At 40.7% G+C, this 27,722-nt stretch overlaps 1 protein-coding gene across 7 annotated transcripts in view; it reads right to left on the bottom strand.

Moving 5' to 3' along the window:
- The window catches only part of usp9 (ubiquitin specific peptidase 9), a 44,224-nt gene that overhangs the window by 3,907 nt on the left and 12,595 nt on the right, over positions 1 to 27,722 (bottom strand). For 2 of the 7 annotated variants that reach the window (XM_023288850.3, XM_023288852.3), the window contains exons 7-47: positions 26,975 to 27,090; positions 26,585 to 26,836; positions 26,353 to 26,488; positions 26,110 to 26,262; positions 24,381 to 24,485; positions 24,030 to 24,236; positions 23,790 to 23,926; positions 22,957 to 22,995; positions 21,337 to 21,470; positions 21,145 to 21,235; positions 19,406 to 19,519; positions 19,082 to 19,310; positions 18,477 to 18,572; positions 18,138 to 18,349; positions 16,840 to 17,080; positions 16,429 to 16,578; positions 14,826 to 14,946; positions 14,570 to 14,700; positions 13,105 to 13,383; positions 12,857 to 12,994; positions 12,442 to 12,579; positions 11,204 to 11,370; positions 10,981 to 11,089; positions 10,720 to 10,866; positions 10,422 to 10,568; positions 10,115 to 10,322; positions 9,800 to 10,020; positions 9,337 to 9,524; positions 9,073 to 9,246; positions 8,834 to 8,975; positions 7,852 to 8,608; positions 5,987 to 6,110; positions 5,679 to 5,904; positions 5,347 to 5,476; positions 5,021 to 5,206; positions 4,502 to 4,722; positions 4,323 to 4,411; positions 4,079 to 4,235; positions 3,157 to 3,369; positions 2,607 to 2,636; positions 178 to 276 (exon numbers count right to left, since the gene is read on the bottom strand). In XM_023288850.3, coding sequence (XP_023144618.1) covers positions 178 to 276; positions 2,607 to 2,636; positions 3,157 to 3,369; positions 4,079 to 4,235; positions 4,323 to 4,411; positions 4,502 to 4,722; positions 5,021 to 5,206; positions 5,347 to 5,476; positions 5,679 to 5,904; positions 5,987 to 6,110; positions 7,852 to 8,608; positions 8,834 to 8,975; positions 9,073 to 9,246; positions 9,337 to 9,524; positions 9,800 to 10,020; positions 10,115 to 10,322; positions 10,422 to 10,568; positions 10,720 to 10,866; positions 10,981 to 11,089; positions 11,204 to 11,370; positions 12,442 to 12,579; positions 12,857 to 12,994; positions 13,105 to 13,383; positions 14,570 to 14,700; positions 14,826 to 14,946; positions 16,429 to 16,578; positions 16,840 to 17,080; positions 18,138 to 18,349; positions 18,477 to 18,572; positions 19,082 to 19,310; positions 19,406 to 19,519; positions 21,145 to 21,235; positions 21,337 to 21,470; positions 22,957 to 22,995; positions 23,790 to 23,926; positions 24,030 to 24,236; positions 24,381 to 24,485; positions 26,110 to 26,262; positions 26,353 to 26,488; positions 26,585 to 26,836; positions 26,975 to 27,090 — 6,954 coding nt within the window. The remainder of the gene's footprint in view (positions 1 to 177; positions 277 to 2,606; positions 2,637 to 3,156; positions 3,370 to 4,078; positions 4,236 to 4,322; positions 4,412 to 4,501; positions 4,723 to 5,020; positions 5,207 to 5,346; positions 5,477 to 5,678; positions 5,905 to 5,986; positions 6,111 to 7,851; positions 8,609 to 8,833; positions 8,976 to 9,072; positions 9,247 to 9,336; positions 9,525 to 9,799; positions 10,021 to 10,114; positions 10,323 to 10,421; positions 10,569 to 10,719; positions 10,867 to 10,980; positions 11,090 to 11,203; positions 11,371 to 12,441; positions 12,580 to 12,856; positions 12,995 to 13,104; positions 13,384 to 14,569; positions 14,701 to 14,825; positions 14,947 to 16,428; positions 16,579 to 16,839; positions 17,081 to 18,137; positions 18,350 to 18,476; positions 18,573 to 19,081; positions 19,311 to 19,405; positions 19,520 to 21,144; positions 21,236 to 21,336; positions 21,471 to 22,956; positions 22,996 to 23,789; positions 23,927 to 24,029; positions 24,237 to 24,380; positions 24,486 to 26,109; positions 26,263 to 26,352; positions 26,489 to 26,584; positions 26,837 to 26,974; positions 27,091 to 27,722) is intronic. The other 5 variants (XM_023288853.3, XM_023288855.3, XM_023288856.3 and 2 more) reach the window with 5 other exon arrangements.

The raw sequence follows: 27,722 nt of genomic DNA, 5'->3' as shown, positions 1-27,722 counted from the left end.
CGGCATCATTAATGGATAATGTGAGATGGGCTAACGGGAATCGACGCCACTTCTCGTGCTCTCTGCTCTGCTTTGACACAAAAACAACAATCCCAGCAGTGTGCAAGAAACCAGGACGTCATTTAAACACCTGAGTGACACAAAGACGAGGAGGTGAACTTGGACCCGACACTCTACCTGCTGAAACTGCGTGGTTCCAGGAGAATGTGGGTACAGAGAGGTGTCCTCGGGCGGGGAGGAGTCTTGATCGTCAGGTGCCTCCTGTTCGTCGGGCTCCTAGAAAATAAGAGAAACGTCACGACAAATCAACATGTCGAGTGTATTTTTGTAGATTACATCAATGTGAAGTAGGTGAGCTGCATATTTGAACAAATCTCTGGCATTTCAGTGTGTCATATCGTGTGTAGGCTGCATGGGGAAGTCAGATTTTCTACTGTGTCGTCGAGTAAATGAGGTTTAAATGGGATTAGATTAGGTGTGTGGGTGGATTCTACACCTGAGTGCATCCTCACAGCACGCTGCAGAAACGGAGCTAACAGAAGGAACACATGAACCGCTCTACTGTTGAGGTGATTTGTGCTTTTATTATGCAATTACTTCAAAGTAAGAAAAATATTGAATAACACCAGCCTCGCACTTTAGCATTTATCTCTGGGACAGGGTCGAGTACACATAAATACATATTACAGCGTGATGTAACCGTCAGGTATGTGAATCTAATGTGCTAATGCAGGGGTGTCAAACATGTGGCCCACGGGCCAAAAGCGGTCCTCCAGAGGGTCCAATCTGGCCCTCAAAGTATAAAAATTCCAGAGAAGACATTAACTGCAGATTGTAAATTAGTAAAACTATAAATTTAAAATAATTTCTAGACCATGACAAGTTGTTTTGATCATTAAGTAAAATACTAGATTGTTCTTTTGTTGTTTTGTGCCTCGTTTTTGTAATATTTTGTCATGTTTTTGTTGTTTTGTTTCTGTTTTATGTCGTTTTGTGTTGTCTACTTTTTTGTTGCTTTGTTTCTCGCTTGTGTCATTTGTCCATGTTTTTGTCGCTCTGTAACTTTTTGGTCTAATTTTTTGTCTCATTTTTGTTGTGTTTTGTCGTTTTTGTTGTTTGTCTTTTTTTGCCTGACTTTTTTGCCGCTTGTCTCATGTTTTTGTTGTTTTTTTGTATCGTTTCTGTCGTGTTGTGTTTCCTTTTTGTCTCGCTTGCATAGTTCGTCTATTTTTTGTCGTTTTGTTTCTCATTTTTGTCGTTTCGTGCCTCGTTTTTGTAATATTTTGCCATGTTTTTGGTTTCTACTTCTTTCATTTGTCTCACATTTTTGTCGTTTTGTCTCACCCTTTTGTCTCATTTGTGTTTTTTGTCTTATTTTTGTCATTTTGTTTCACTTTATTTGTTGTTTGTCTCGTTTTTGTTGCCTTGTGTCTCATTTTTGTAATATTTTCTCTTGTTTTTCTTGCCTTTTCTTGTCTGACTTCTGTAGTTTTGATCATAAGGTAAAATACTAAGTCATTCAGTTCCAGATAGCTGTAACTAAATGTTTTGTGTAGTTGTAGAGCCACTCTGATCTTTAAGTTGTAATGTGGAAATGATAAGCTGAGGCTGAATGTTGTTGAAATTGAATTTATTTTTCTTAAGAAATTTCAGGTTGTTCATAATGTTTTGTAAAAAGATAATTCCTTAAATGTGAACTTTTTCAGAATGTACTTTTTTGCACTAAAACAAAGGAAACATTAGAAGTTGTAGTGATTGATAGGTTATTATGCTGTGATTTTACTGGTCTGGCCCACTGAAGATCAAATTGGCTGAATGTAGAACCTGAACTAATACGAGTTTGACACCCCTGCACTAACGGATACAATCACACAAACCATCCATGTGCTGTCTAATCTGTTCATTTCAATACAAAATGCGGTGGTTTTGTAAAGACTTCCAAAATGCCTATTATTGCACGGTATGTAAGTGGAACAGCATAACGGGAGAACAACATGCTGCTGAATGAGGAGAACAGTTAAAATACTGTAACTGCCACTAAATACTGAAGTACAGCTGAGGCTGAGAGACGCAGGTGGCTGGCCGTAGCACACTTTGAGGAAGCAAAGCCTGGCGAAAGAGGCTGGCTATGCGAGTGCTGTCGCTGAGACTGGGCAGCAGGACAGGGAGAGAACAAAGATCTGTTCACTGTGTGCAGCTGACATGCTAACATGACTTCTTATGCCAGTTACACTATTTAGCATCTCACCAGTCTACCTCACCGTTTGCTACTATTATCGTTTATCTACTGCTGACACAGTGTGAAAATGTGTGAACAAGGTAGAAAAACAGTAATACACATTTCAAGGTGATAAACTGCAAATAAAAGTGCTAATTAATTCCTATAAATCCTCTAACCTCATGTCCATAACTATTAGTGTAACTTTTGTAACTTTTTTTTTGACTCAACAGTGTTTCTATCCTCCCACTATCTACACTAAAGTTGTGCAATTCTACCTAAAGTGTTAAATATGTTGGAGGACTAAACATGGGTGTTTCTCTGCTGCTTATTTAGATAAATTATGTTTATTTTCCTTCCTTTATGTCGTGGTGCCTGGAATACTGACCTTCCCTGGGCTTCCCTGAGTACACTTGAGCTGTGTATGGAATATTACAGGAGAAGTGTGTCATTTGACTGGATTTTTCATCATAAAAATACAAATAACTCATTTAAAAAAAAATTATATTTATGTGTATTGTGAAGTCTAGCCAAGAAAAGAAAACATTCAGCATAGGTAACATTACATAGCTGTCCCTATATTGATTGGCCTGCTAAATATTCTATCAGGTGTCAGGAAAAAAAAGCTAAAAACCCAGATCATATTCCATGCAAAATGACACGAGACAGAAAAAAATATATAAATCCACCATAAAAACTGTTTATAATCAAATTTCTGTCCAACCTCGTACTCCCTTTATCACATATTCACACCCAGTTAACTGCTGGTTATGTTACTGCATTCGACGGGTTGTTTTGAAGTGACACGCATCAGTTTCATGCTCAGTCATAAACAATATTTCTGTGGGGTTTCTCTGTTACCTCTCTAAACACAATCCCTAAGGCTGTGTGATGATGTGAAACTGTGGGTATGAAGGGTAAGGTGTCAGTGCCATTACCTCCTCGGGACAGAGCTCACAGGCCTTGGCCAGTGTCATACGTGCGCTGTGCGAACGCTCCAGGAAGTATCCGTTGGAGGTCTCGTTGCTCTGGACCGGAGGGGACCAGTTGTTGTAGGTGTACTGAGGATTTCCTGTGTACGGCCTCCTCTCCAGCTCGTCCCCTAACCACTCCACTGCCCACGTCCACTTCCGCTTCAAGTCACCATTACTCTGTATGAACACAAACACAGAATAAAACCATTAGCAGATGTGGTTTAACCGGATATACCTGTATGTGAGGCAGGTAGGTTTTTTTTTTCATGCCATTTAATTTAACTGTTCAGTGCTGGGCTACAATATGAGAAACAACCAGAGGGTTTCACCACAAAGAAAGTCTGACATAGAAGGGCTTTCTTAAGTCCTCTACACGCTGCGACTTTCAGCGGTCCCAGACCAAAGATACGGTGAGAGAATGGTGGCGATATCTTTGGTCTTGGCTCTAAATTGGTGGTCCTACGTCGCACTGTGAGACAGGTTCAAGGACGCTGTCATGGTCTGACAGTGTCAGAAATTTGGGGTGGTCGTCTCACAGTGTGACTGCTGCCGCGACCTACGTGCAGCTCAGCAAGTTTGCAAAATGTAAGATGCTACCTTAGCTGAGAATCTGTATCAGACAACGAATATGTAAAAGGCAGCCGTTTCCTACACCTGAAAGCCTGAACAAAACCCTCCTACCAACCAGCTTCGCAGCATAAGTTACTATGCTGATCTAGCAGATTAAACGAGAGCTGCTTTCATTACATTGAAAAGTCTGATTTTAGGCCCAACAAATCGTGCCACCTCACTAGCCTCGCTTTGTATTTCAGCCCTCCGACCTGCCAGGCATTGTGTCTGTATCACTGGAGAAACTGAAAATACCTCCAGCTGTGAGTGAATGTACCTGTAGGATCTGGTAGGCCACAGAACAGTTGCTAAAGAGGGCCACCATGCACTTGATGCACTGATAGGCCCGTTTCTGGTAGTGGTTCTTGGAGCGCTGGATGGTGTCAAAAAGCCCATCTCTGTCATCGGGAATGCCTTTCAGCACATTGTGGATCCTTTACAGAAAACAAAGAAAGGATAAATTAAACTAAGATTGTTTTTAAAAACAACGCAACTCTCATAATTTGAACAATCAGTCTGACCTGTGTGTCTGCCAGGAGTCCTCGATGAGCAGGATCTGTAGCAGCAAGTCCAGGTAAGGCCTCAGCTCATAGGTGTAGGAATACGCCACCTGCAGACAAACAAAATATGCAAAATCTGAACAACCACCTCCTGTAGACTAAATAATCAGCTGCAGAATTAAGGATATCCTGACTCTCACCTGCCAGAGCAGTTCACTAAGCACAGTGGAGGAGAACTGAGGGTTCTCCCAGCAGCTGAAGCGAAGCAGCTTTACTGTCTCCTCAGAGTTGCTGCAGTCCTCGATGATCTTCTTCACGTAGCTGGTCCTCACAAACAGGATCTCTGCCACCAGCTGCTGCACAGGCATGACTGGTGCTGTCAGGTTGGTGTCCCCGTATGGGTTAGGGAGAGGAGGGTTACCTGTAGCAGGGAGGAAATTAGAGCAAAACACACATAGTTATGAGAGGCAAATACACACCTAATTCATGCTACTGTGTCTCTCATTCATTATTTTTGAGAGCCCTCAGCTCCAAGCTGTGCCTACACAGCACAAAGGCTCAGAGTGGCTGATCTGTCAGTCACTATATCCTGAGCAAGGATGAAAAATCCTCATTGGGCTCCAAGTCCCACCACCACAGGAGACTGTTTCACAGGTTATCACTGGCTAACATCTGCTGAGTTAATTTCACTTCTTGTGGTTGAAAAATGACATACTCACCATTGATGGAGGACTGCATGCGTGAGGAGACATCACAACAGCGGACCAGCTGAGACACCACAGTGTAGAGCTTCCCCAGCTCAGCGTACTGGTACTTGATGGGAGGGCCGGGACCCTCGTCCAGAGCCACCAACATGAAAGTGGCAGGAACATTCAGCTTGAGTAGCTGTGTCTTTTCTGCCAGGCCTGTGTGTCAGGAATAGTGAGAGGGAAAAGAAACAATGTTCTAAGTCCCGAACAACTTCATTATATTTTCCATAAACCTTTTAGAATTCAATGAGGAACAGATGTACATGACAAGGAGGTGATGTCTGTGTGCTCCTTACCCAGATTGGCGTACATGACAAAGAGGTTGAAGTACTGCTGCAGATGACGGCCGTGTTCAGAAACCTCTCTTCTGAGCAGGTTGAGTACAGCTCTCAACAGGTGGTCACTTAGACTGAGGTTATCACAGCCCTGATTCACAAACATGGAAAACAACAGTCAAACTAGAGCAGGGTTAATGAATCTGGAGTAGAGGCTAAGGAACCTCTCAATGATAACCTCTGATAGAAACTGCCTAAAGTATCTTCCAGGAAACCTATGATTCAAAGCATCTTCCTGAAAGTCCTAATGAAAGTCCATTTTTCCCAGAGCCCAGCTGAGGTCTGGCACCAACCTGAGCTGAGGGTCCAGGCGAGGCGGTTGGGGAGGGGCAGGGGCCGTCTTGCAAGGAGAAGTGAGCGATGAAGACAATGAGCTTGGCAAACGCACCACGGACCTCAGCGCTCGGGCACTCAAGCAGGTACTCAGAGAACCGGTTAGGGTAAGCAAACAGGACGTTGTGTGCAAACCAATAGCGTACATTCTTACTGTGTCTCAGCAGGATGCAGAGGGCATCATACCTGGAGGGAACGATGAGAAGAATATTTATAGACAAGGACAGCAACACAGAAAACGTCCCAAACAGAGGCAGACAGAGCTTACCAGTCACTGGCAGGACCCCGTACTACTTTCTTGGTGTGAAACCCTGTGCTGAAGAGGAACCTAGCAGCCAGCTGAGCACTTATCATAGCAATCTCCTCTGCCTCAGGCAGAAGATGGTCTTGTCCTGATAGAAAGAGAGCAATATTCACTAAAACACATGGACACTAAGACACAAGCTGTCCATGGTATCAAAATATAAACTGAAATACAAATAATATCAAGCTAGAGCTAGAGAATTTGGTAAAAATCTGAATTTTACGCATTGAAGCTGCTACCAGCCACATATTAAACATGGCAATCTGTTACATTCATAGCGTTGATCAAAAAATAAAGAAAATTACTTATGCTGACATACACAATAGACAACGCAATGTAGACAAATGTGCATTGCAATCTGCAAGTTGTATGACTGGGACACATTTTCCTTTTTTTTTGATGCCATTCTCCAGTACTTTGGATTTGAAATAAATAATCACTACAAGCCCCAGCCTTCTGCTGGTTCCAATATGAAGATCTCTTATGTAATTTTAAGCCAAATTTAGGACAAAGATTAAAACTGGCTATAGTGTCCATGGTAGACATCCTGAAATTCAAGCTTAAAGTTTAATTTTGTTCTTGTTGTCATGATTTGATTTTAAATCCAAACTTTTGCAGCACACAGTTTAAAATGAAAAGTGAATCTGTCCTGCTATTTACAGACTGCATTTTATGCGTCATATTACAAACAGGGAGGTAAAAGATGTTAGAACATTGTGTGGCCGAGCATTTTAATTCCTGTTCAGTCCCGGTTGATTTTATCTAAAAGCTTGAGTCACAATATACTGATGATGAAACAGCAAATTGTTAGCTGTCAGCTCTCAGTGAACGGCAGGCCACAGAGCGAACTGAAACACAATGTTCCAGCTGCAATCAGTATTATATCCAATCACACATCAAAACTAACAAAACTGAGGCTGAATGTTGGGTCAGTAGGTGATTTGTCTCCAACTCTGCTGCAGAGAAAGGTTTTCAAACTGACATATTGACTACATACATGGTAGAAAACAGATTCCATCATTGAAGATGTGAATCATTCAGTCCTGCAGTGCTCCTGTGGCGACGACTTCGATCAAACGTGTATTTTTCTCTGTAATATTATTGGGCTTTGGCTCAATTAATAATGCATGGGTGCTTTTTCACGTCCAATACAGAGGCACTGCGGTTCTGGGCAGCAAATGCTTAACTACTATACGCTAATTCTTTTCCACAGGCATGCTTTATATTAGTATTGCTTTGAAATGTATTTTTTTAGACGAGCAAGAGATTAGTGATGCATTTATTACGGCAGCTCCTGTATTTTAAAGAGGAAAAGCCTTGAAATCCACAGTAGAGACATGATGAGGAATTAATCAAAAGATCAAAAACGCACTCAAGGGGGAACTGGAGATCAGCGTCCCAATTAAAACATGACTCAGTGCATCTACATCAAGTCATACGCAATAAAATTTGAACATTCTGTCATCAAGAGCTGTCTGGTTAACTGTTATTGTTATATCTGTTTTTGTGCTTTTTGTTCTTTACAAATTTAGCAAGCTGCTGTCGTGGCTAAGTCTCCTTCCTGAAAGAATTTCAATTGGACTTACCTGGATGAATAAAATAAGTAAAAGCTGCGGCGTGTGTTCACATTTATAATGTACCAGCACAACATATCTAGCAGCTGCCACCTCATGTATACATTTGTTAAAGTCTGAAGTAATTGAACAGTGCTTCTAGCAAGATTGCACTCAAGGTCTGAGGTAAAATTAAGCAGCTACCTTTCCTGTACAAACAAACAATAATAAATAGCAATTTTGCATTTAGCTGCATACACAAGAAATGATGCATACCTGGAGGAGGGTTTAAATAGACACTGTTACAGGTCAGAAGTTTCTTAATGAACTGGAAATATTCCAGGCTGTATTGCATTCGGTTGTGCATGAATTGGACGTTCTGCTTGCGGACGCTGCACTCGATGACACCAGGCATCTTGACCTGATGCGGCTTGGTGGAGGAGATGGTCAACTCCGAGATGTACTTGACAAGCTCGCTGTCCTTATCCAGTGAGTCCATACGCTCGTAGAACAGGATGTAGGCATTCCACCAGCGCTTCTGCCTCCTGTACGACATCCTTTTCATCATATGATCAAACACCTCGCCCATGTATTCTCCTCCGAAGCACTGGTTCTTCATCTCCTCCTCATCGTCCATCTTGCACTCAGTCACATCACCATCGTCAAACTTATACCAGCGATTCTTCTCACCGTCACCCCCATTCCTCTGGATTATGTAGGAATAATAATGTCCACCGCTGGCCTGGCCTGAGTGGACCAGCACTCCCACCAGACGATACTTGGAGCTGCCCGGCGGTGTGGGCTCAGAGGGCTCGTTCTGTTGGATCACCTGGTTCTCTGGGTTGACGTCGTCGCCCTCCAGTTTGGCCACACCTGCTACCGTGTACGGCTCCATGTCCAGCTCCCTGGGGAACTCAAAGTAGTCGTTGAACTTGATGGCACATTCCCTCTCCCAGTCATAGTCGAAGCGCTTCAGCTGGATGGCCAAGACAGGTGGCAGCTTCTTGATGAGCAGACGCTTTACTGTGTCCACCTGACAAGGAGAAATAACATTACAGATTACTTGAATAAACTTCCGACGAGTTACTGAGAGAAAACAGACAGAGGAGATACATTTAAGTTAAACAAGGGAGAGCTGTTAATGCCTTGCCTTTGTAAACACAGCTATTTTGGCGACTATTTATAGTAAAAATGCCATTTTTCCATAGTATCACTTTCAGATACTGGCTGGCAACCAGAAGGGTGCTAAGATTCTCACCTTCTTATTACACTTCTCACAGTGGTAGGCGTTGGCTCCTTCCAGCAGATCTCCTTTAACATACTGCTCCATGGAGTCCAACAGGTTCTGGTGGTTTCTGATGTCTACATTGAGCGTTGTGAATGACTCTTCACACTCATACCTGAAAACAAAGAACAATTATTATGAGGGGAAAAAAATCCAATGTAGTCTTAAGTTTCCAATTCTCAAAATAACCATTTTCAGAATCCAACACCTACCGATGGGGGCATCCCTGACAGATCTTCTGGTCAGCAAATGACCCTCCCAGCACCTTGCTAAGCATGGCAGGGTGACCCAGAGCTTTCAGAGCTTCATCCAAACTGTCCACCAAAGAGTTGAAAAACTCCAGAGCATCATGCTGTTCCCTCAAGTTCACCGGCTCACCCCATAACCTAAACAGGAATACGAAGGGCAAAAGATAATTAGACATTTTCAACCTCTAAACAGACAAAATGTAGAATGACTTTCAGTCTTTAAAATACCTGAACTGTTTCCAGAATCCCCTGGGGACGTAGTACTGCAGTCTGGACGCAGCCAGATGACCAAAGATGACCTGTAGGTGACGCAGTACCCCGATGTTGTACTCTTTCCTGTCTTCTGACTTACTGGAGGGTTTATCATCAAACTGGTGATGGTAGCTGAACACCTCATCGCGAGGATCTACGTTACTCTGTGGAGATTAAACAGAGAGGCAAGATATAACTAACTACATGGGTCCCTAAAGCCGCAACTGTTCGTAGTGAGACTATATTGCCAAATGAAAACTGTGTGTAAAGGATAAATGCCGTTCTAAAAGTGATTTATTGGTCCCGTAATTACGACGCCCTCAGCTCCAAGCTCAGCCTACAAGCTTGGATTTGGCCATTTTGTCAGTCAGTAGATGCTGAGAAAGGATGAAAATCTTCATGGGGCAAAAACTTTGTCAAACACAAACTCTCACAGTACCTCATTCTCTTGCTTCTCATCTCCCGACATGTCGTCATCCACGTCAGTCCCCGTGCCCTCAATTGCTAGGATGCCGTTGCGAATGGGAGGGATCATGTACAGCTGCTGAATGACAGAGTTCATATAGCAGGTGGCTCCGGCGTTCTTCAGACCTACAAAGCCTTTATTGGGTCGCGGCCCAACTGGAGGCAAGTACTCCCACTCTGTCAGTGTCTCACAACCTGAAAGCAGAGGGAAATAAAAACATCCTCATGTATGATGGGATTTACAAGATGTCTGTTTATCTGTCAAACGGCCACAGCCATGTATCCCTACCTAAGTAGTACATGTCTGTCAGAGTGTCGACTATTTGTTTCAGGTTACGGACGCAGCCGACTGCCAGAGCCACCAGAAGCTCAAAGCCGGCATTGATGGAAGCGGGGGTGCTGCACACTGGGATGGCCTGCTCTGTGGGGAACTCGCCGCTCTTCATGTACTGCAGGTAAACATTCGATGCTGGGAAGATGAAGTCATCAATCAGCTCCTAATGAAGACAAAAGGGAGAAAGGATCTCATTAGAAAAGTCAATGAGATAAAACGAGAAATCGGATGGGTTTTTTTGGGCATCGTGATTCCATTGTACCTTAATGAGGTTCGCTCCTCCCTTCTCACAGCCAATGTAATACTTTTTCTCTGGTGTCTGGAAGGCTAGAAGCTCTTTGGTGACCCCAAGGTGGCCCTCCAGGATCGTCTCTTCCACACCAGTCTCCCCTGTCCTCTTGACCTCATCCTAGTAAATGCAAACATATTGTGTACTATGAATTCTGCCCCATACTGAAGAGCTCAAGTTGTTTTTAAGGGGATATATTACAGCATATCGATTTAAAAAATTTTAAATGACAAAAATAAATGGTGAAGATATGGTTAACAGGCTATTTTACCCGTATCCGTTTCAGCCAGTCAATCTCATTGTTGAGCAGCACCTCAGCGTTTGGCAGGTTGATGTTGCTGTTGTACGCATAGTTCAGTAGATGTCTGAGCAAAGTGAAGTAGTCCCCTGCATGTTTGGCTCGCTCTTTGGCCGTACTCTGGACACACATGGACAATTTCACATTAGGACAGAGTGTGGTGACGCATTATACTGTCCGGTATGTAAAGCGAGGCAGATAGTGGCCTTAAAAAGCTGACATATAGACACTCACCCCCAGCACAGTGAAGAGGAGGGTGATAAAGAAGAGGAGGGGTCGATGGCCCATACAGCACCTTGTCGCCATCAGGAAAAACTGCTCCTGGGCCATTTGACGCACAGATCTGCAGAAGACAGAGTTCAACATCAGCTATTCTGTCACAACTTTAACATGCAACAGATGATGAGAACGTCTCCCAGACAGGATATTTATGCTTCACCAGCACTGCTGTACTTACTTGCTATGGCAGTGTAGCAGCAGGTCTATGATGAAGGTCTGCCAAGCCTTCTCCTTACTGAGCGTGTCAAGAGCCGTAGGCATGAGAGCAAAACACAGTGTCATCACTTCCAAGGCCTCGCAACAAACCTGCTCATCTTCTCCATCTGGCTCCTTGGCTGCATTTGTCTACAAAGTGTAAGACAGAAGAAAAAATATTATGAAAACAGACACTGTTGATCCCTTTTAAGGCCACAAGACTGGTCAAGATTTCTGGAGTTCACGTGCTGGTGTACGGTAAACCAAACAAGACAAAAAAAAAAAAAAAAGTACAGGGGGTCCTTGACTTACGCCAGAGTTCCGTTCCTACAGACTGATGTAAGTCCATTTTCGCCGTAAGTGTGAACTCCGGAGAAAATGTAAACAAAACCGTTCCATGCATCACGATATCGATCAGTTCTTTATAAAAGTCATGAATACCAACGACTTTCATGCATGCATGAATCATTCTACAAGAAGATAACAGAATATGTTGCACTGTTTTTACAACTTGATCTAATAATGCTGATGTTCGTCAGTGTTCAGAGCGTTTTATTAAATCTAATTTCACTTCCATGGTGTGTTGCCCTTTAGGCAGTATTATCGATGTACTTTTATTTTTGAAAAAGCCTTTATTTTGAAGTTGTTTGTGGACAGTGGTCACTTCCTGTCTGCTATTTTGATGTTTAGCTTTACACATGTACCTGCTTATCTAGACGCACGGCTCTCTACTGTGTAAACGCCACAGAGGTAATGTAGTCAGTAATTAACTTCATTTTTGGACTTACTGGTGAAGTTAAAAGGATTTATTTGCATGTATTTATGTTGTTTTATTCTGTTTTCACTTATCAAGAGCCACAGTAAAGAAATCGACTTTGCTACGACTCACGATTCATTTTGCAAGCATGAGTTTAAATAGTTGGACAGCTGCAGCTTTAACAATGCAGTGAAGACAGCACACATGGAGACGGCTTTCCTTTTCTTCCAAGCATCAGAAGAGTCTGATTTACGCTTGGGAGCCATAATGAAGGGCAAAAAGTTAGTGAATGTAGCACAATCCAAGGTGGAGTACAACCAGAGAATGGAAATAAAGCCGTCTTATAGCGCTCTGAGACAACGTATTTGTCCGCTCCACTTGCCAACTAGTTCCACACAACGCCGTAGGTCGAGGACGTCGTAAACCAAGGACCTCCTGTACACTTAGAGAGAACTGTGTTTTACCTTCTCATATATCTTGCTGATTTCTTCATTGGAACTGAAGACGAGCTGCACTGTACCACAGCCTGAAGCCCATACTATTTTCTGTACTGCTCGGATCACACAAATGTCAGGGATGTACTTTGATGCCTGGAAGAAATTCTGTAAAAACAAACAACAAAAACAGTTCCATAAAATTGATTATTACGACAGCACATCTCAACAAAAACAGGCTTTTATCTACTCCATCTAGTGTTTGCTTGAACGTGCATTTCTTATAATCCACTTCTCATCAAAATATCACACTTTTAACAGTTGGTATCAATTTCAAATTACTAGCCAATGCAGATAGCGTATAAAAATGATCAATTCTAATTTAATATCATTACATGTTCTTATTCCAATTGTAGAGTTTACGCAAAAAAATCTGTTTTCTTACGTTTTCTGTTACCTCATCAGAAATCTGCTGGGCCAGGCGAATGGCTACGTTTCGCAGCATGCATTCAGAGGCAGGGTTGGGGATGTTTTGCAGGGCACTCTGGAGAACCAACGCCTGGTCATGAGTGGCTTGATTTATCTATCGACAGGTGTAGATGAAGAGACAAGCATGTCAAAAATACAGTCTGCAGCTACTTTGCAACCAGTTCTACAGGTCTGTGTCTGTGTAAGCTATGTGTGCGGCCTAACCGGAGAGACGGGAATATTTCCCTCAGCGTTGGGCTGGCAGGCCTCAGCCACAGCCTTCACATGCCCAAAGCCGACTGCGGTCAGGAGGAGCTTGGCGATTTTCAGGGCATTGAGGTAAGCCCCACGCCGTGTCTCCATGTCCGCCGATGGGAGGAAGTTGTTTCTCGTGAGCATGCTCAACACCAAGGGCAGACCACCGCTCTTTAAGAAGTTGTACTGGAAGTCGCTGGCATCCTCGCCCAGGGTGGCACTGGCTGGCATCAGCAAAGCATACACAACCTGGAACATGGACGAGAGCAGTGTGAATGTCCTTATAGAGCAATAGACATGACATCTAAAGCATTGAACCGTCACATGCTCCTGCCTTTTATTCGTCAATGGAGAGATTTGGTTAACAGAGAAATCCTGCCACAGGAGAGGTGTGACGTATTTATATAAAACATAAGACATGCTAGCATTAGCCATGGAGATCGGCGTCAGCCACAAGCAGCTTGCTGTTAACTTTCTTATGTCTGTGTATGATTAGCTGTCATGTGTTTGTAATCGCTCAATTGAAAATAAGATTGCAGGCAGATGATAGTGCTAAGTAGAGGTTAAAATACCAGTTAAGTCATTCTGTTTGTAATGGTGGGTTTGTTATTTGTACTTAATTTATTTATTGGGTCTGTAAAAGATCACACTTTAAAAGTCACTTTATGCACTTTAAAGAGATAATTTAAAAAATGTAAATTAAAAAATATAAATATGCTAAAAAAAAGCCTGCTAAAAAATATTAAGAGTAAATATGTTAAAATGTGATTACAGTTGCCGCTTTTACAATGCAGGAAAATCTATGTGCTACAAGATTGGGTTAAAGATTAGTCATGCCATAATTTGTTTGCTTCAGTTTATTTAATGTTAAAATTGACAAACATAAATTAAGTAAAATAGAATTTGTCAGTGAGGTGAAATTGTTGCATAAGGAATGTTTGTTACTATTTGCTGAGTTGCAATAATGTGAACATTGTTCCTCTGTGCTTTGATTAAGGTTTTTCACCTTAACCCTTATCACCTTAAATCATCAACTTATGGACTTGGCATCTGTGTAAACCTGTTATTTTGCTACCACTGCAAAGTAAAAGAAGGAAAGAAAAGAAAGCAACTGTCTGATCAATGAGCGGAGCCCGGGTAGACGAAACATCCTTTTTCAAGTGAGGAAACTGCACATCAACTCTCAAAATCATCAATGAGAATCACTAGTCAAAACACAAAAAAAGGCAAAACAAGATAGCAACTTATATGAACAATTTGTAAAATAAAAATAAAATTTATGAGTGCTAATGAAGTTGTGACATTTTTGCTCATACACCAGTAAATACACAATGTCACAATACTACATTTCAGGCTAGTCAGTCATAGCATGTAAGAAATGTGGCTAATAGGGCACACAACGTATCATAACTCGTGATGCAACGCTGAGCCTCACCTCAATGAGGTAGAGCACTTGTGAGGGTGAGGGGCCGAAGAAACGAGAGTCCAATGAAGGACTCAGGCTGTTCTCGCCAAGCTTAGCATGGTCCAGACACACAGCTCTCAGATTCTCCACTGTAGTGTTATCTAAGGACACAGCAACAGCACAAACTTAGCCACTGAGATAACACAGTCTGCGTACATTAGTGTAGGAGTATGTTTATGTCAAGCAAACTGGGTGAATAATATTGGGAACACAGGTGCATGTATACCTGGAGGCATGAGTTTCATGAGAACTCGAGCTCCGTCTCTAAGCAGAGGCATGTTGAGGTTGCAACCCAGGTCAGCCACCTGCCACAAGAAGGAGATGTAGCGCAGATGCAGCGACATGATCTGGAAAATAAGGTAGAAGGTGTTGCAGAGCTTTTGTTTACATACTGATCATTACACAATGACACACCACTGAATGTTATAATGAAGGGATAGAGAGCATAGCATCATTAGGGCTGAGGGACATTTTCACAAAATGTTTCTGTCTTCAAAAAGTAAGGCAGATCCAATACTACACGACAGGGGCATCAAACATGCGGGCCACAGGCCAAAACCGGCCCACCAGAGGGTCCAATCCAGCCCACGGGAAGACTTTGTAAAGTGTTAAAATTTCAGAGAAGACATGAAGTGCAGATTGTAATTTGTAGAACTATAAATTTAAAATACTTTCCTGACCATGACAAGTTGCTTTGATCATAAAGTAAAATACTTGACTGCACATGCTCATTGTTCTTTTATCATTTTGTGATTGGAAGCGTGTACAAATCCAGGTGCCTTTAAAGACCGGCAGTGACTTCTTTAATTATAACTCTTCTAATAATGAAATATAAAAGGTGCGGATGACTGACAATCTCATTGTAGATTCATTCACAGTCATCATGCTTGCAGTGTGAACAGTGCATGCATTTATATATTTTGGGTTTCACGCTGACGTCACTTTCGTCACGCTTTCTGCATTCCCTTGCAGGCTTCCAGAAAACATAAACTGGTTCTGAATAGTGGGTTGGACACAGAAAAAAAATCTAATTCTATAGGAAGCAGTGACAGTCAGTCAGTCATGCAAGGGAGTGTACAAAGCGTGACGTCTGCATGCAACCCAAAAATTATGACTAAACGGACTGTTCACACTGCAAGAGTGATGACTGTGCATGTAACAGGAATCCAAATGGGCCTGTAAAGAAGTGCTTGTTACGAGACATTTTTGTTCACACAGCTGCTCCCATCTTCTCTGATGCTAAAGGCTGTTAGGCTTGTAATACCTTCACAGAAACAATGCAAAAATGGTTTATCATTTAAAACATATAAGGAAGCTAATGTTGGCCACTTAGCATTGCCGCTCATTCCAATTTTACGTAGTCTAGATAAATAAAATACAACAATAAAGTAATATTCTCTAAATGTTCAGACGGTTTTCCTGCCAGTTTTTCAAGCAGATTTAGAATCATCACCACGTCTGTAAATGTTGCAACGGCTTGATTTGTTAGTGCTTGTAAAATGTATAATATAAAAGCTTATTTTTTGCAATTTTCTATTTCTCTGTAATGTCACACAATTTCACCAATGACTGTCCTGGAGCTCACACTATTTTCTGATGCCCTCCCAGAACATATTAATTACATAATTCAAAAAATATCAGAAAAGTTCTATTACTATTTGACTAATGGACAAGGAAAATCTTTAGTCAGAAGCAGTTAGATTGCTGGATTTCCTAGTGTGGTATGAAGTCGAATAACCTGACTGGCTTACAAAAACAAACATTCAGTATCACTCAACCCTTGTTATGCTGTTTGCACAGTTAATACAGAACATGTGCTGTTCACTCACCACACCAGGAAGACAGCTCTCCACCTCAGGGTTGGGCCCGTCACTGTAGTGGTTGCCGTGGTTACCAGGAGAGCCAGTGGATGAGTCAGATGAGCTGTCCGGACTCGAGGGCATGTTGGCACTCACCTGGGTCAGCTTGGCTGTGATCAGCTGTACAAAAACATATAGTGAGACTGAGTTAATGTTGATCTAGAGGAAGAAAAAGTACCTCAAGTGTTGGGAAGCTCAAAGACAAACACACTTTGACTTCAAAATCTTTCTTTTGATGTGAACACAATGGGTAGGACCACATCATTAAAGTGAAGTATTAGTGAATAGTAAAAATGAAAGAATTTACTAAAAAAAATTCACAGCATATTACCTTGAACAGAAAATTTCTTTTATGAGTCCAAGAGAAGAGCACATTCTCACCGTTTTGTCCTTCAAATTGAGCTGTCCAATCAGCTTCCTGTCGTCAGCCGGATCAACAACCTCACCACCAATAAAGAGCTCGATCTTGGTATGCGCAGCGTTGGCTTTTATCCTGTTCAGGATGCCACGTCGAACCGAGCCAATTGTGTCATTGGTGTGTGACCAGATATCCAAATCATCGACCTGACGGCCTTGGTTGGGAAAACGTACGATCAACGTTATATGTTTCCCACGGAAAGCTCTGCAAGAGAAATGGAATACAGAGTTTTAGGTACAACAGGAAAGACATGGCAACAAGCGTGAATAAAGCAAATGGACTCCTGTCTTTACATTAATTTAAAATTTATTGCAATCCCTACACTGACGCTAATACTGATTTTGTTTATGCTTGTAACTCATGGTACTGTAAGACAGCTTTGGTGACTTATAGCCTGTGTCCATGTCAAGATAAATGAAGTGCTGGTGAGTGCCCGCCTTGCTGCCCGTTTGCCACACGGCCCATTTAAGATCCCCTGTACCAGCAAATGGCAATGATGGAGATAAGCATTTGCGTACTGCCGACGTCTAGATCCTAGTCCACGTAGGGCTTCCTGGGTGCTAGCAGCGGTTGTTATAACTCTTTTAACTGTTCTCTCTACTTCCTATCTAATTAGTATGAGTACATGTGTGCAGGAGAGCTTGTACACATGCGCGTCTGTCTGTATATATGTAGGTATATGTGTGTGTTTGTGTATGTGTATGCATATATTATTGCTTTGTATTTATACTTATCATCCCTTTTAAAATTTATTTACTCATATATCCTTACCCTCTTTTTCACTTCTCTTTTAAAAAAAGTTTTAATTATTTTAAATTATCTATTCATAATTATTTTTATTTATTTATTTTTACTTATTTTCTCTTCAATTAACCTATATTTCTTCTTATTATTAATGTTCTCAGTTTTATTCCTCCTATTTATTATTTAACTTCTTTTCTACTTATCTATCCTATTTAATTAGTACTGCTTATTATCCTTTAGTATTTATTTTCCCAGTATCATATTTGTAATATGTGTACATGCTGTAGGAGTAGGGGTATGTGTAAATATGTTTGTATACAGTTTTTTTATTGCCTCAAGTATGAAAGAAAAGGACAGGATTGTGTTCAGGGAGGTGCAGGTTGGAAGGGAGGGGTGGGGATGTGAGAAAATGTTAATGTTACATTTGATGATTGTACTTTTGAACTACATGTTTTCATTATAAATAAAAAAATTTGAAACATAAGATAAATGTAGCGCAGCGTCGTTATAGCTGTACCTGGACATGGGCAGTATGGTCCTTTCCTCGTGGTAGTCGCTGTCACACTCATTGATGTACTCCTTGAGCACAGTGAGAACTCGCACCATGCGGATGGCCTCCTGACGCGCACAGTTGATGCTGTCTTTATCGCCGTCCAACACACAAAGGGTATCGTAGGATGCTTTCAGACGGTCAAAGCACGACTGGATGAAATCCTCATGAATCTCAACCTAAAGGGAAGAACAAATACTTGTCATTACACGTAATGCACTGACCCACTTCAACTAATAGTTTGACAAACACATGACCAAAGCAGATTAAACTGTTGCTTTAACTGAAATAAATCCGTCTCAATACCTGGTTGACCTGCAGTTTTGGTCCGAGGTTGGTGTAGATCTCTTTCAGCAGGTCTATGGCTCGGCTAGCAATGTCATCACTTCCTTGAATTACAACCTGGGAGAGAAGGATATGAAAAAAGTCAAATTCTCATAAAAGCTGCAAAGTCTGTATTTCATGTACATATGTCTGTGGGAATTTGAAGCAACTGCCTCATGAGTTACCACTCAGAACACAAAAATATGAAAGACACTATTTAGTACAAAATCACTGGAAATGAATCTTTAACGTGTACAGTTAAAGAACCTTTAAATCTGTTCAGGTAAGTTGCCGATTTGCATTGGGCCATCAAATGTATGCAGAGGTCGAACACTTGTCCTTCGTTGACGTACAGTCGTGACAAACTACAGAGCATCTTTAAGTTTTCAAAATGATCTGACCAGAAGCTTTTAACATCAGACATCAGTACATTACTTGCAAGGATTTAAATGCTGCTCAAGGTGACTAAATGTAAACATTATTTGCAACCTTCAAGGTATTCACTTAAGTCTCCTAAATTAAAGCGCATGGCATAAAAAATAAACAGAAATCTGCTCATGTATGCCCATTGAAGCTGCTCTCCTCACCCTCCAGAGATAATCCAAGCCTATTAGTTCCAGGTCGTCCATCATGTAGGCCCTACGCTTTGCTACCAGTTTGCCCTCCCTGCAGTTGACAGCCTTGAAGAACCTCTCAAAACACTTCATTCCGTTCTCTGTCAGCAGAGATGGGTCCAACTGCAAAACATTGTTCTCAAAGAAGTCTTTATTGATGTCTGGGTCCAGGTCTGGCTCATCACCCATCAGCTTGGAGTACCTATTGACAACATTCAGGAAACACATTTGCTAATTAACAAATGCAAAGGAATTCATTCAAGCCAAAGGCAGGGCGAGATCAAAATCAATCCGTACCATTTAAAGCAGGCCTCACGGTCACAGAGAAACACCGCATTCTCTGCCAGACACTTCCAGATCTGCTTGGCCTGAGGGGCACAAAGCCACAGCTGGCCATCTTTTAACAGAAACCTGGAAAAACAAAACAAAAAAGGAAAATCAATATTGGACACTGGTAGCCTGAAGGTTAGAGTGGAGTTCGCAGAGGTGGTCCAGTCTTGTATCGTAATTGCTGTAGGGGATGAAGTCACTGTGGAGCACTTGATCCTTACTAATTACATGTGGTAGTTCACTGAAGTTGAAGAGCAGCATAGTGGTCACCATAAAGGACTGAGATATGCAGAGCAGGAGTGTCAAACTCATCCCTTTTCAGGGGCCACATTCAGCCCAATTTGATCTCAAGTGGTCCGGACCAGTAAAATCAAGGCGTAATAACCTATAAGTAACGACAACTCCAAATTTTTCCCTTTGTTATAGTGCAATGAAGTACATTCTGAAAGTGTTCACATTTAAGGAATTGGTTTTTGTTTTTTTTTTTTCCAAAACAGTATGAACAACCTGCAATTTCTGAAGAAGATTAAGTTCAGTTTCAACAACATTCAGCCTCAGTTTATCATTTACACAATACAATTTAAAGATTATAGAGTGTCTACAAAGACATAAAACATTTCGTCATCTGGGACTGAACAATGCAGTATTTTACTTTATGATCAAAACAACAAAAAACATGAGCGAGACTAAAAGGAAACACAAAACAACAAAAACGAGAAACAAAACGACGAAAATGAGAAACAAAACGACAAAAACATTAGACAAATGACAAACATCAGACAAAAAAACCCAACAAAAACAAGACAAAATATTACAAAAATGAGACTCAAAACGACAAAATCAAGAAACAAAATGACAAAAAAAATAGACAAACGACACAAGCGAGACAAAAGGAAACAAAATTTTAAAAATGAGGAACACAATGACAAAAAAAATGAGACAAGCCATAAAAGTCACACAAAAAAAGATAAAAAACAACAAAAACACGACAAGATATTACAAAAATGAGACACAAACTGACAAAAGAACAATGAGCAATTTAGTATTTTAATTTATGATCAAAACAGTTTGTCATGGTGTAGAAATTATTTAAAATTTACAGTTTTACAAATTTGCAATTTTCAGTTAATGTCTTCTCTGTAATTTTTACACTTAAAGTGGACTGGATCAGACCCTCTGGAGGGCTGTTTTTGGCCCGCGGGCCGCATGCTTGACACCCCTGATCCAGAGTGTACTCTGATTCTCAAGACCTGTATTGTATTTTGCTCACTTTATCAGACAGCATAAACACTATTGAAGATTTTAACAAGAAATCAAATCAAATAAAAAAAACAAAGCGACTGCCAGATGTTTTAACCTCAACACAGAATACATAGTTTTTTTTAAAAAAGCATTTAAAACTGATATTTTTTGTATTTGATTTTAACCATGCCTGTGCTACTCAAGTTTTGAAAGCAAGTTTTGTAATATTGACCACTTTTGCCTTTGAATGGCCATGGTAATAACTGGGTGGATCTGGCAGCAATGCACGAACAATTTGTTAGAGATAATAGGAGCAAACATACTGTGAGATTCATCCCCAACTTCAGATGTCTGTGTAGTTTCTCATTCATCCAGGTCAACTTCGGATCCCCGACTTCACTTCAAGTTCAGCAGTGTTTAAGGCAGAAAACGCATTTGCGTCTGAAATACTAAAAGTGGCATACCTTAGGAAGTTAAGTCGTTCCTGTACTTCCTGGACGTGGCTGTAGCGGCTTCCTGGTCTGACTGTCTGAGGGTCAAACTCTGCTTGTTCTTCTGTAAAAGCAAACACACCACCAGTCAGACTGCAGACAGTACACACCTCCGATCCAGCTGCTGTAACTATAAAACTGAACTGTCTGGCTCGGATAAAGTACCTTTGGAGAACTGCCTCATGGTCTCCATGTAGGCTGAGAGGTTCTCAGCCACTAGTGTGACCAGAGCGTGGTTATGCTGCAGCTGGTTGATCAGGTCATGGCGATAAAATACATGAGGACTTCTCTGGGTTTGACTAAAGACAGAATAGCAGGAGGAGTGGTGGATACAAGAGATACAAGAACACATACTGAGTGAGAAAGCAGGAAGGGCTGAACGACAAAGTCAGAAAAAAGTGACATACTTTCAGTAACACCATTTCTGAATAAGAAAACAAAGCATGGCTGATTTCTCGTTTATCATTCTATCAGGGACAAAAGAAAGCAGCTTTTTGTGTATCTGGGTGCGTTTGTGTGTGTCATAGAATAACCAGCAGAAGAAGTCATATCATTGAAGGCCATTTCCTGCCTTGTTTCCACAAGAATGGTCTTGGCTTGAAAACCAAGCTTCGAGAACTAAATGAGCCTGCAAATCGGTCAGGCTCATTTAGTTCTGATAGCCACTACAGCATGAAGAGCCATTCGGAATGACCAGCATATTCAAAATAATGTCAAATTTACTTCACACTATCATAATTTAAGAGCTATCTGAAACAGATTTTTCTGGTACCACATTAAACAAATCAAAATTCATATGAAACTGTAGCAAAACAATAAGACATACTAGCATAAATTTGAATAAGTGGGTCCAAGGCATGAAATACCCCTGATATTTTGCATTGGATGATTTGAGCTGAAAGGAGCTGGCATCAGGAAGAGTGGGGCTCCATCTCAAAGGACCTTTCATTTAGTTGTGCAACTGACTAGATTAAAGGACTACTCTGTGTTTGCACTGTGGCTTGTGCTCAGAAACTGCATAGAAACTCCCATGTGCCTCTAGAGAAATTAGGCATATCAGATAGACTTTACCCAGCGATCTCTGCTCCTTAGAAAATGTGTAGCTGTGCCTTGTACATTGTTCAAGCTTAATGATTTAATAACACCCTGATTTTATCCAACTTGACATCATATTCTCTACTTATTAATTCATCAATTAATAATGAATAATAATTTATTACTAAGAAATGTAGCTTGAGTAACTTTCTAATTATGTCGTTGGAACTGCAATAACATAAATGAAAATTGATGATTATTTTTGATTGTCTGATTTTATAACAGTCATAGTAATTAGAAGCCACTTTTTCTTTTGGATATCACATTATATGCTACATAATTAATTTAGCTTTTAGTCCTCTGTCTATGTCTGTTCCTCTGGACCCTAAGATAGAATGCACCTACAAAGAATGTGATTCAGAAGCAAACACTTAACACTTCTGGGTTGGTTTCTAATAATGATATTCGTATTAATTAACACTCCTTGGCACCCTCCACATTTAGAGCAACGCACTTCAGTCAGAATGAAATTGTCAGGTCTTCGTGGTTTAAACTACACATGTGCATGACTTTGAGGAACCAGGAGCTTGGATGAGTGACGAGTCATTTGAGATGAAACCCAAGAAAGAATTGCTCAAGCGGATTCATGGCAGAGGTTTACATTTTGTATATTGTAAATATGTGGAAGAGAAAGTTAGACTTGACGTAACACAGAAATAGATAGAACCCTGGAATTAGCACTCAACTTACCCCGCTAAGCTCGTTTGTATGTTAATTGGCATTTTCTTTCTGAAAAACAACAGGCACGTATGCTACATTTTCTACAGGGACTATAAAAGAGACACTACTTCAGATCAAACAGTTTATAATTAGTGTTGTAGCATGTGATCCTAAATCAGCCCTAGAATAATTTCACAAGTTTACCATAATAACCTTGAAATGCTCTGTAATCCTGCAGACCTTGATTACATTTTATTTTTTAGTAATGCTAAAACTTTCACTGACAGGGTTCTTTTATTGCCCGTGCTGGTTCCTTGTCACGACTCATTGGATCAAATGGAGTCATGTTTCATTTCAGTTTATAAACCTGTGTGTTTTCCCTTGTTGTTATTAGGAATTAACGGTTGGGCCTCTGTCTATCAGCTTTCTCCAGCACCATCTTTAAACTGCATTTACAACTTTGTTACAGTTCAAAACAAGGCAAACAAATTAAGTACACCTTTTAAATATTCCCAGTGTACTTCAAATAAAATCATACCTAAAAAGAACTCATCTAAATGCTTGTTTAAATGGGACTCATTGCTACACACGGCATGTTTCCAGAAGATACCGAAACTGCTCAGGTCAGGAAGTTGATGCCGTTTACCCTCGAGCACTAAGGGTAAGATTGTGATAAAAATGTAAAGTGCAGCTGGGCAAATATGTGAAAATAATAAGTTGTGTTTTTTCTGGGTGTTATGTACAAAATAATCTAATAATTCAAAACCTTAAAGCTAAATAAAATAAATAACTCACACTTGCTGACATTAGATATGCCCTGCATTTTTTCCATTAAAGTAAAACAGATTTGACTGGGATCTTACCTGAGGTTTTGAGGAGCTTCTCCAAAGAGGCTACAGATTTCTCTGATTTGCTTCAGGGCAGGAATGACCCATTTGTCATTGGTTCGTAGCTCTTCTATGAAACGATCTATCCACTGAATCTTCTGTGTGTCTCTGTCCTGTGAATGAAAATAGAAATACAGAGTTAAATAAGTCCTCCCTCTGTTATTTAACAAATCTCCTAACTTCAAACATATCTATCAATGGCACCCCAATATTTACCTGTGAGCAACTGTAGTCCAATATCTTGATGTGAGCGCTAAGAGCCTGGTCCATGATGTCTACGGGCACATCGTCGCTGTGTGCCAGGTTCCACAGCAGGTTGAGCACTTTGTGGGCCATCACACCATCCTTATCATCCTCGGCCAAGCGCCGGATAAGTTCCAGCAGTTTTTCACGCTGTTTCTTGCTAGCATTGGTCCAGCTCGCCTGAAGAAAACAAACCAGTTGAAGAGGTTAATTCAGGATACAACCGTATGTTGTTGTGATGTAATAATTAAAATGAAAAGGTATCATATGTTGTGTATTAAAATCGTTTATGATCTCTGAATAATGAAAACAATTCTTACTCACCTTGAAACAGTCAAAAAGATGATCAAGCTGCTCAGGTGAGAAGTCCCATGCCAGCTTGGCCAAGAGATCATGGACATTCTTCACAATGGCCTCATGCTTACCAGCCTGCAGATGTACACAAACAACAATGCAGCTGTTGGGTCACATCATCTCTGACGCATCACCCAAAACTATCTGTTGAAGGCCTTATCTGGCCCTGATGATAGCCACAAGCTGAAAAGCATTAGTTTCTCCACAGAGTCAAATTGGAATTTTGATCAATTTACGCTATTTCTCGTCTCCATGCATGTTGAAAGTGAGTGAAGTTGTGTCTATTCTAGGTGAAACTGGAGTTGAAATTTAGAGCTGCATGTGTTATAATCACACCAAGGAGGAACAATGTGTGCAGACACGGTCTGTAGCACAAATGCTGTTGAGGTCAAACTCTAATCTAATCTAAAAATCATCTTAAAACATAACTAGGAAAGGAAAACATGCCAGATGAAGTCGTTCATGGGCCTGTCGCAATTACGTGAGCTAACTGGTCATTTTGCGTAATGATTAGAATTTTTTCACTCACGTGTAGAAAAACAGCTGAATTAAAGGAACAAAAATGTTGCTTTAACCGTTTCCAAATCATTTTCCATGGTGTGCACCTCCCTGTGCTTCTATAATTTAATGGCTGTTTATCTCAGGTCAATAAGTTTACAATATTCAATAAACAGCATTTTGATGAGCATCTGTTGACATACATAATGGATTTAGTTGCAAAGCTGTAGACCAGGGGTGTCAAACATGTGGCCCACGGGCCAAAACCGGCCCTCCAGAGGGTCCAATCCAGCCCATGGGACGACTTTGTAAAGTTAAAAAATTACAGAGAAGACATTAACTGCAGATTTAAAATAATTTCTAGACCATGACAAGTTGTTTTGATCATAAAATAAAATACTAGGTTGTTCACTGTTCTTTTGTTTTGTGTCTCATTTTTGTAATATTTTGTCTTGTTTTTGTTGTTTTTTTGGTCTTTTTTTGTCTGTTTGTCATTTGTCTACTGTTTTTGTCGTTTTATTTCTCATTTTTGTCGTTTTGTTTCTTGTTTTTGTTGTTTTGTGTTTCCTTTTAGTCTCACTTGTGTTTTTTGTCTTATTTTTGTCACTCTGCATTTTGCTTTATTTGTTATTTTGTATAGCATTTGTGTCGTTTCGTGTTTTATGGCAATTATTTGTATGGCAATCAAAGGTCAACTAAGTGTTTTTCAAGTTCTCATGATTATGAGAGCACAAGTGTTTGTAAGGTTTGTTCCTATTGTAAAAAAAAAAAAGGTGGCAATGTTGGAAAACCTGACCAGACAGCCAGCAAAGGCAGAATGTGCTCCTAAACATACAATCATCATCCTTAACATTCTCAAACGACTGTAATATACGGCTTGTCTCTACAGTGTAGCAAAAAACAAAAGAAGCACAGACTTCCTAATGACTCTAATAATAATACATTTTATTTATAGGGGCCTTTCAGGACACTCAAGTTCACCATACAGAGGAAACACAAAACTCTAGCAGCAGAAGCACTGTTTTGTTGCATTTTTGTATCTGTACATGCATCTACTGAAGGCTTCACCAATTTCCTAATATTAGATAAATACAGAAAACTAGACGAATCTTCATGCTTGCTGAGTTTGCTTTGTGGTATTTTAATATAAATAATCTGCATAATAATATTACTGCTAAAAATTCAGTTTGTTCCAGAGTACCTGTGCAGCCCAGATGTTGTCCAGATCCTGCATGGTAAGAGCTTTCTCTTTGATAACGAAGCGAAGGATCTTTTCCAGTTTCTCGACGTATTGTGGCTGATGCAAACTGTCCCTCAGCACAATGGACAGAATGTGGTTCTGCTGGATCCATTCCTGAGATAGGATGAGACACGGGAAGGAGAAATAAGTCAGGAGATATGAAAATCTTTGATGCAGAACAGAAATGTTGAGAGTGGAGCTTACCGCCATGCGCTCAGCAGTCAGCCATTCCTCCTCTTCAGGGTTGTGCCGATGAGTGTAGTAGGACACACTGGAGATCACCTTGTTCACTTCATTTAGTGCATTCATTTTGCCGTTAAAAGAAGAAATTTGCAATAACCTGGCAATAAAAATTAAGAATATAATTAATATCCATTCATGTTTATGATTCACTCAAAGGTTAACAAAATCCTTATTTTGGTGACAAGATTCTCACCTAAGAATCATTTTTAACCTAAAAATCTCTAAATTCTTCACGGTCTCCTCCTGCCCTGGTACACGAGAAGCCAGATTCTTCAGAGACTTGATTATCATGGACAGTGCGTCGTTTTTGGCTTCATTCTTGGCCTCTTTCTTTAACTCCTCATCTGTGAGATTCTCTAGAAACTGGGGAACCATCTCGATGACTGGAAGGAAGTACTTCTTTACTGTGTGCAATGTGAGGAACTCATAACACTGGCCAAAAGGCCTGGAATGCAGAAAACACAAAATCAGCTCAAGGAACAAGTACAAACATCACTGAGCAATGATCACACTACTAGGCTATAAAATGTGAAGTAAAGCTTGTGACTTGATGTTAAAAAGGGCCCATTGCTAGCAGTCTCACTTGATAAGTGCAGCGATGATCTGGACGTTCAGTGCTTGGCCGCTCATGAAGCGATCGTGCAACATTTGAAACCCGTTTAACGTGCCAAATTTGTTTATTAAGTCCACCAACCAGCCCTGTGAACAGAATAAACAAGAGAGAAAAAACACATTGAAAAGATTACTTTTAATTTGCAGAATTAAAATTGGTTTCCCCAGGTCATTGTCACCAATGTTTATTAAGTGACTTGATGTATCTTAAGGAAAACCAACCAATTTCTATTTTTAACTAAATTGCAGATGGCAAGCTTGAACAGCTATGTTTTTATTCATTGTTTTCCCTTTGATTCTCAACAGAGAATGAACTCCATGGCTTGAGGTAGAGACATACTGTCACTGTCAGGGAGAGACTTCAAACAGCTCCATCTTTCCAAAAATGTCACAGCTCTTCCTTCAGGTTATGGCTTTAAGCTGACGAAAGGTTGGATTGTGGTTAAATATCATAAATGACTGACAGGATGTCAAATAAAAAAAACAAAACAAACAGAGGCAAAATCTGACTTAACAGGAGCACAGCAGAACCCTCAGCAGTCCTGGGCCACCTGCCAACAGAGGCAGACAGACGAGCAGTACTGCAGCACAGTTCCTACTGACCCCGTGCCCACGCTGGATTCATCACTCCTCACTGTAAAATTCCTATTCTCTGGTGTATCCACCTTCTTGTTTTTATACAATCTGCTTTCTGATACAAGCATGAAGTGTCTTATGGA

Source organism: Amphiprion ocellaris, chromosome 11 (genome assembly GCF_022539595.1).
Source record: "Amphiprion ocellaris isolate individual 3 ecotype Okinawa chromosome 11, ASM2253959v1, whole genome shotgun sequence".
Taxonomy (NCBI): Eukaryota; Metazoa; Chordata; class Actinopteri; family Pomacentridae; genus Amphiprion; species Amphiprion ocellaris.
This window is presented reverse-complemented; position numbering and strand designations above follow the sequence as displayed.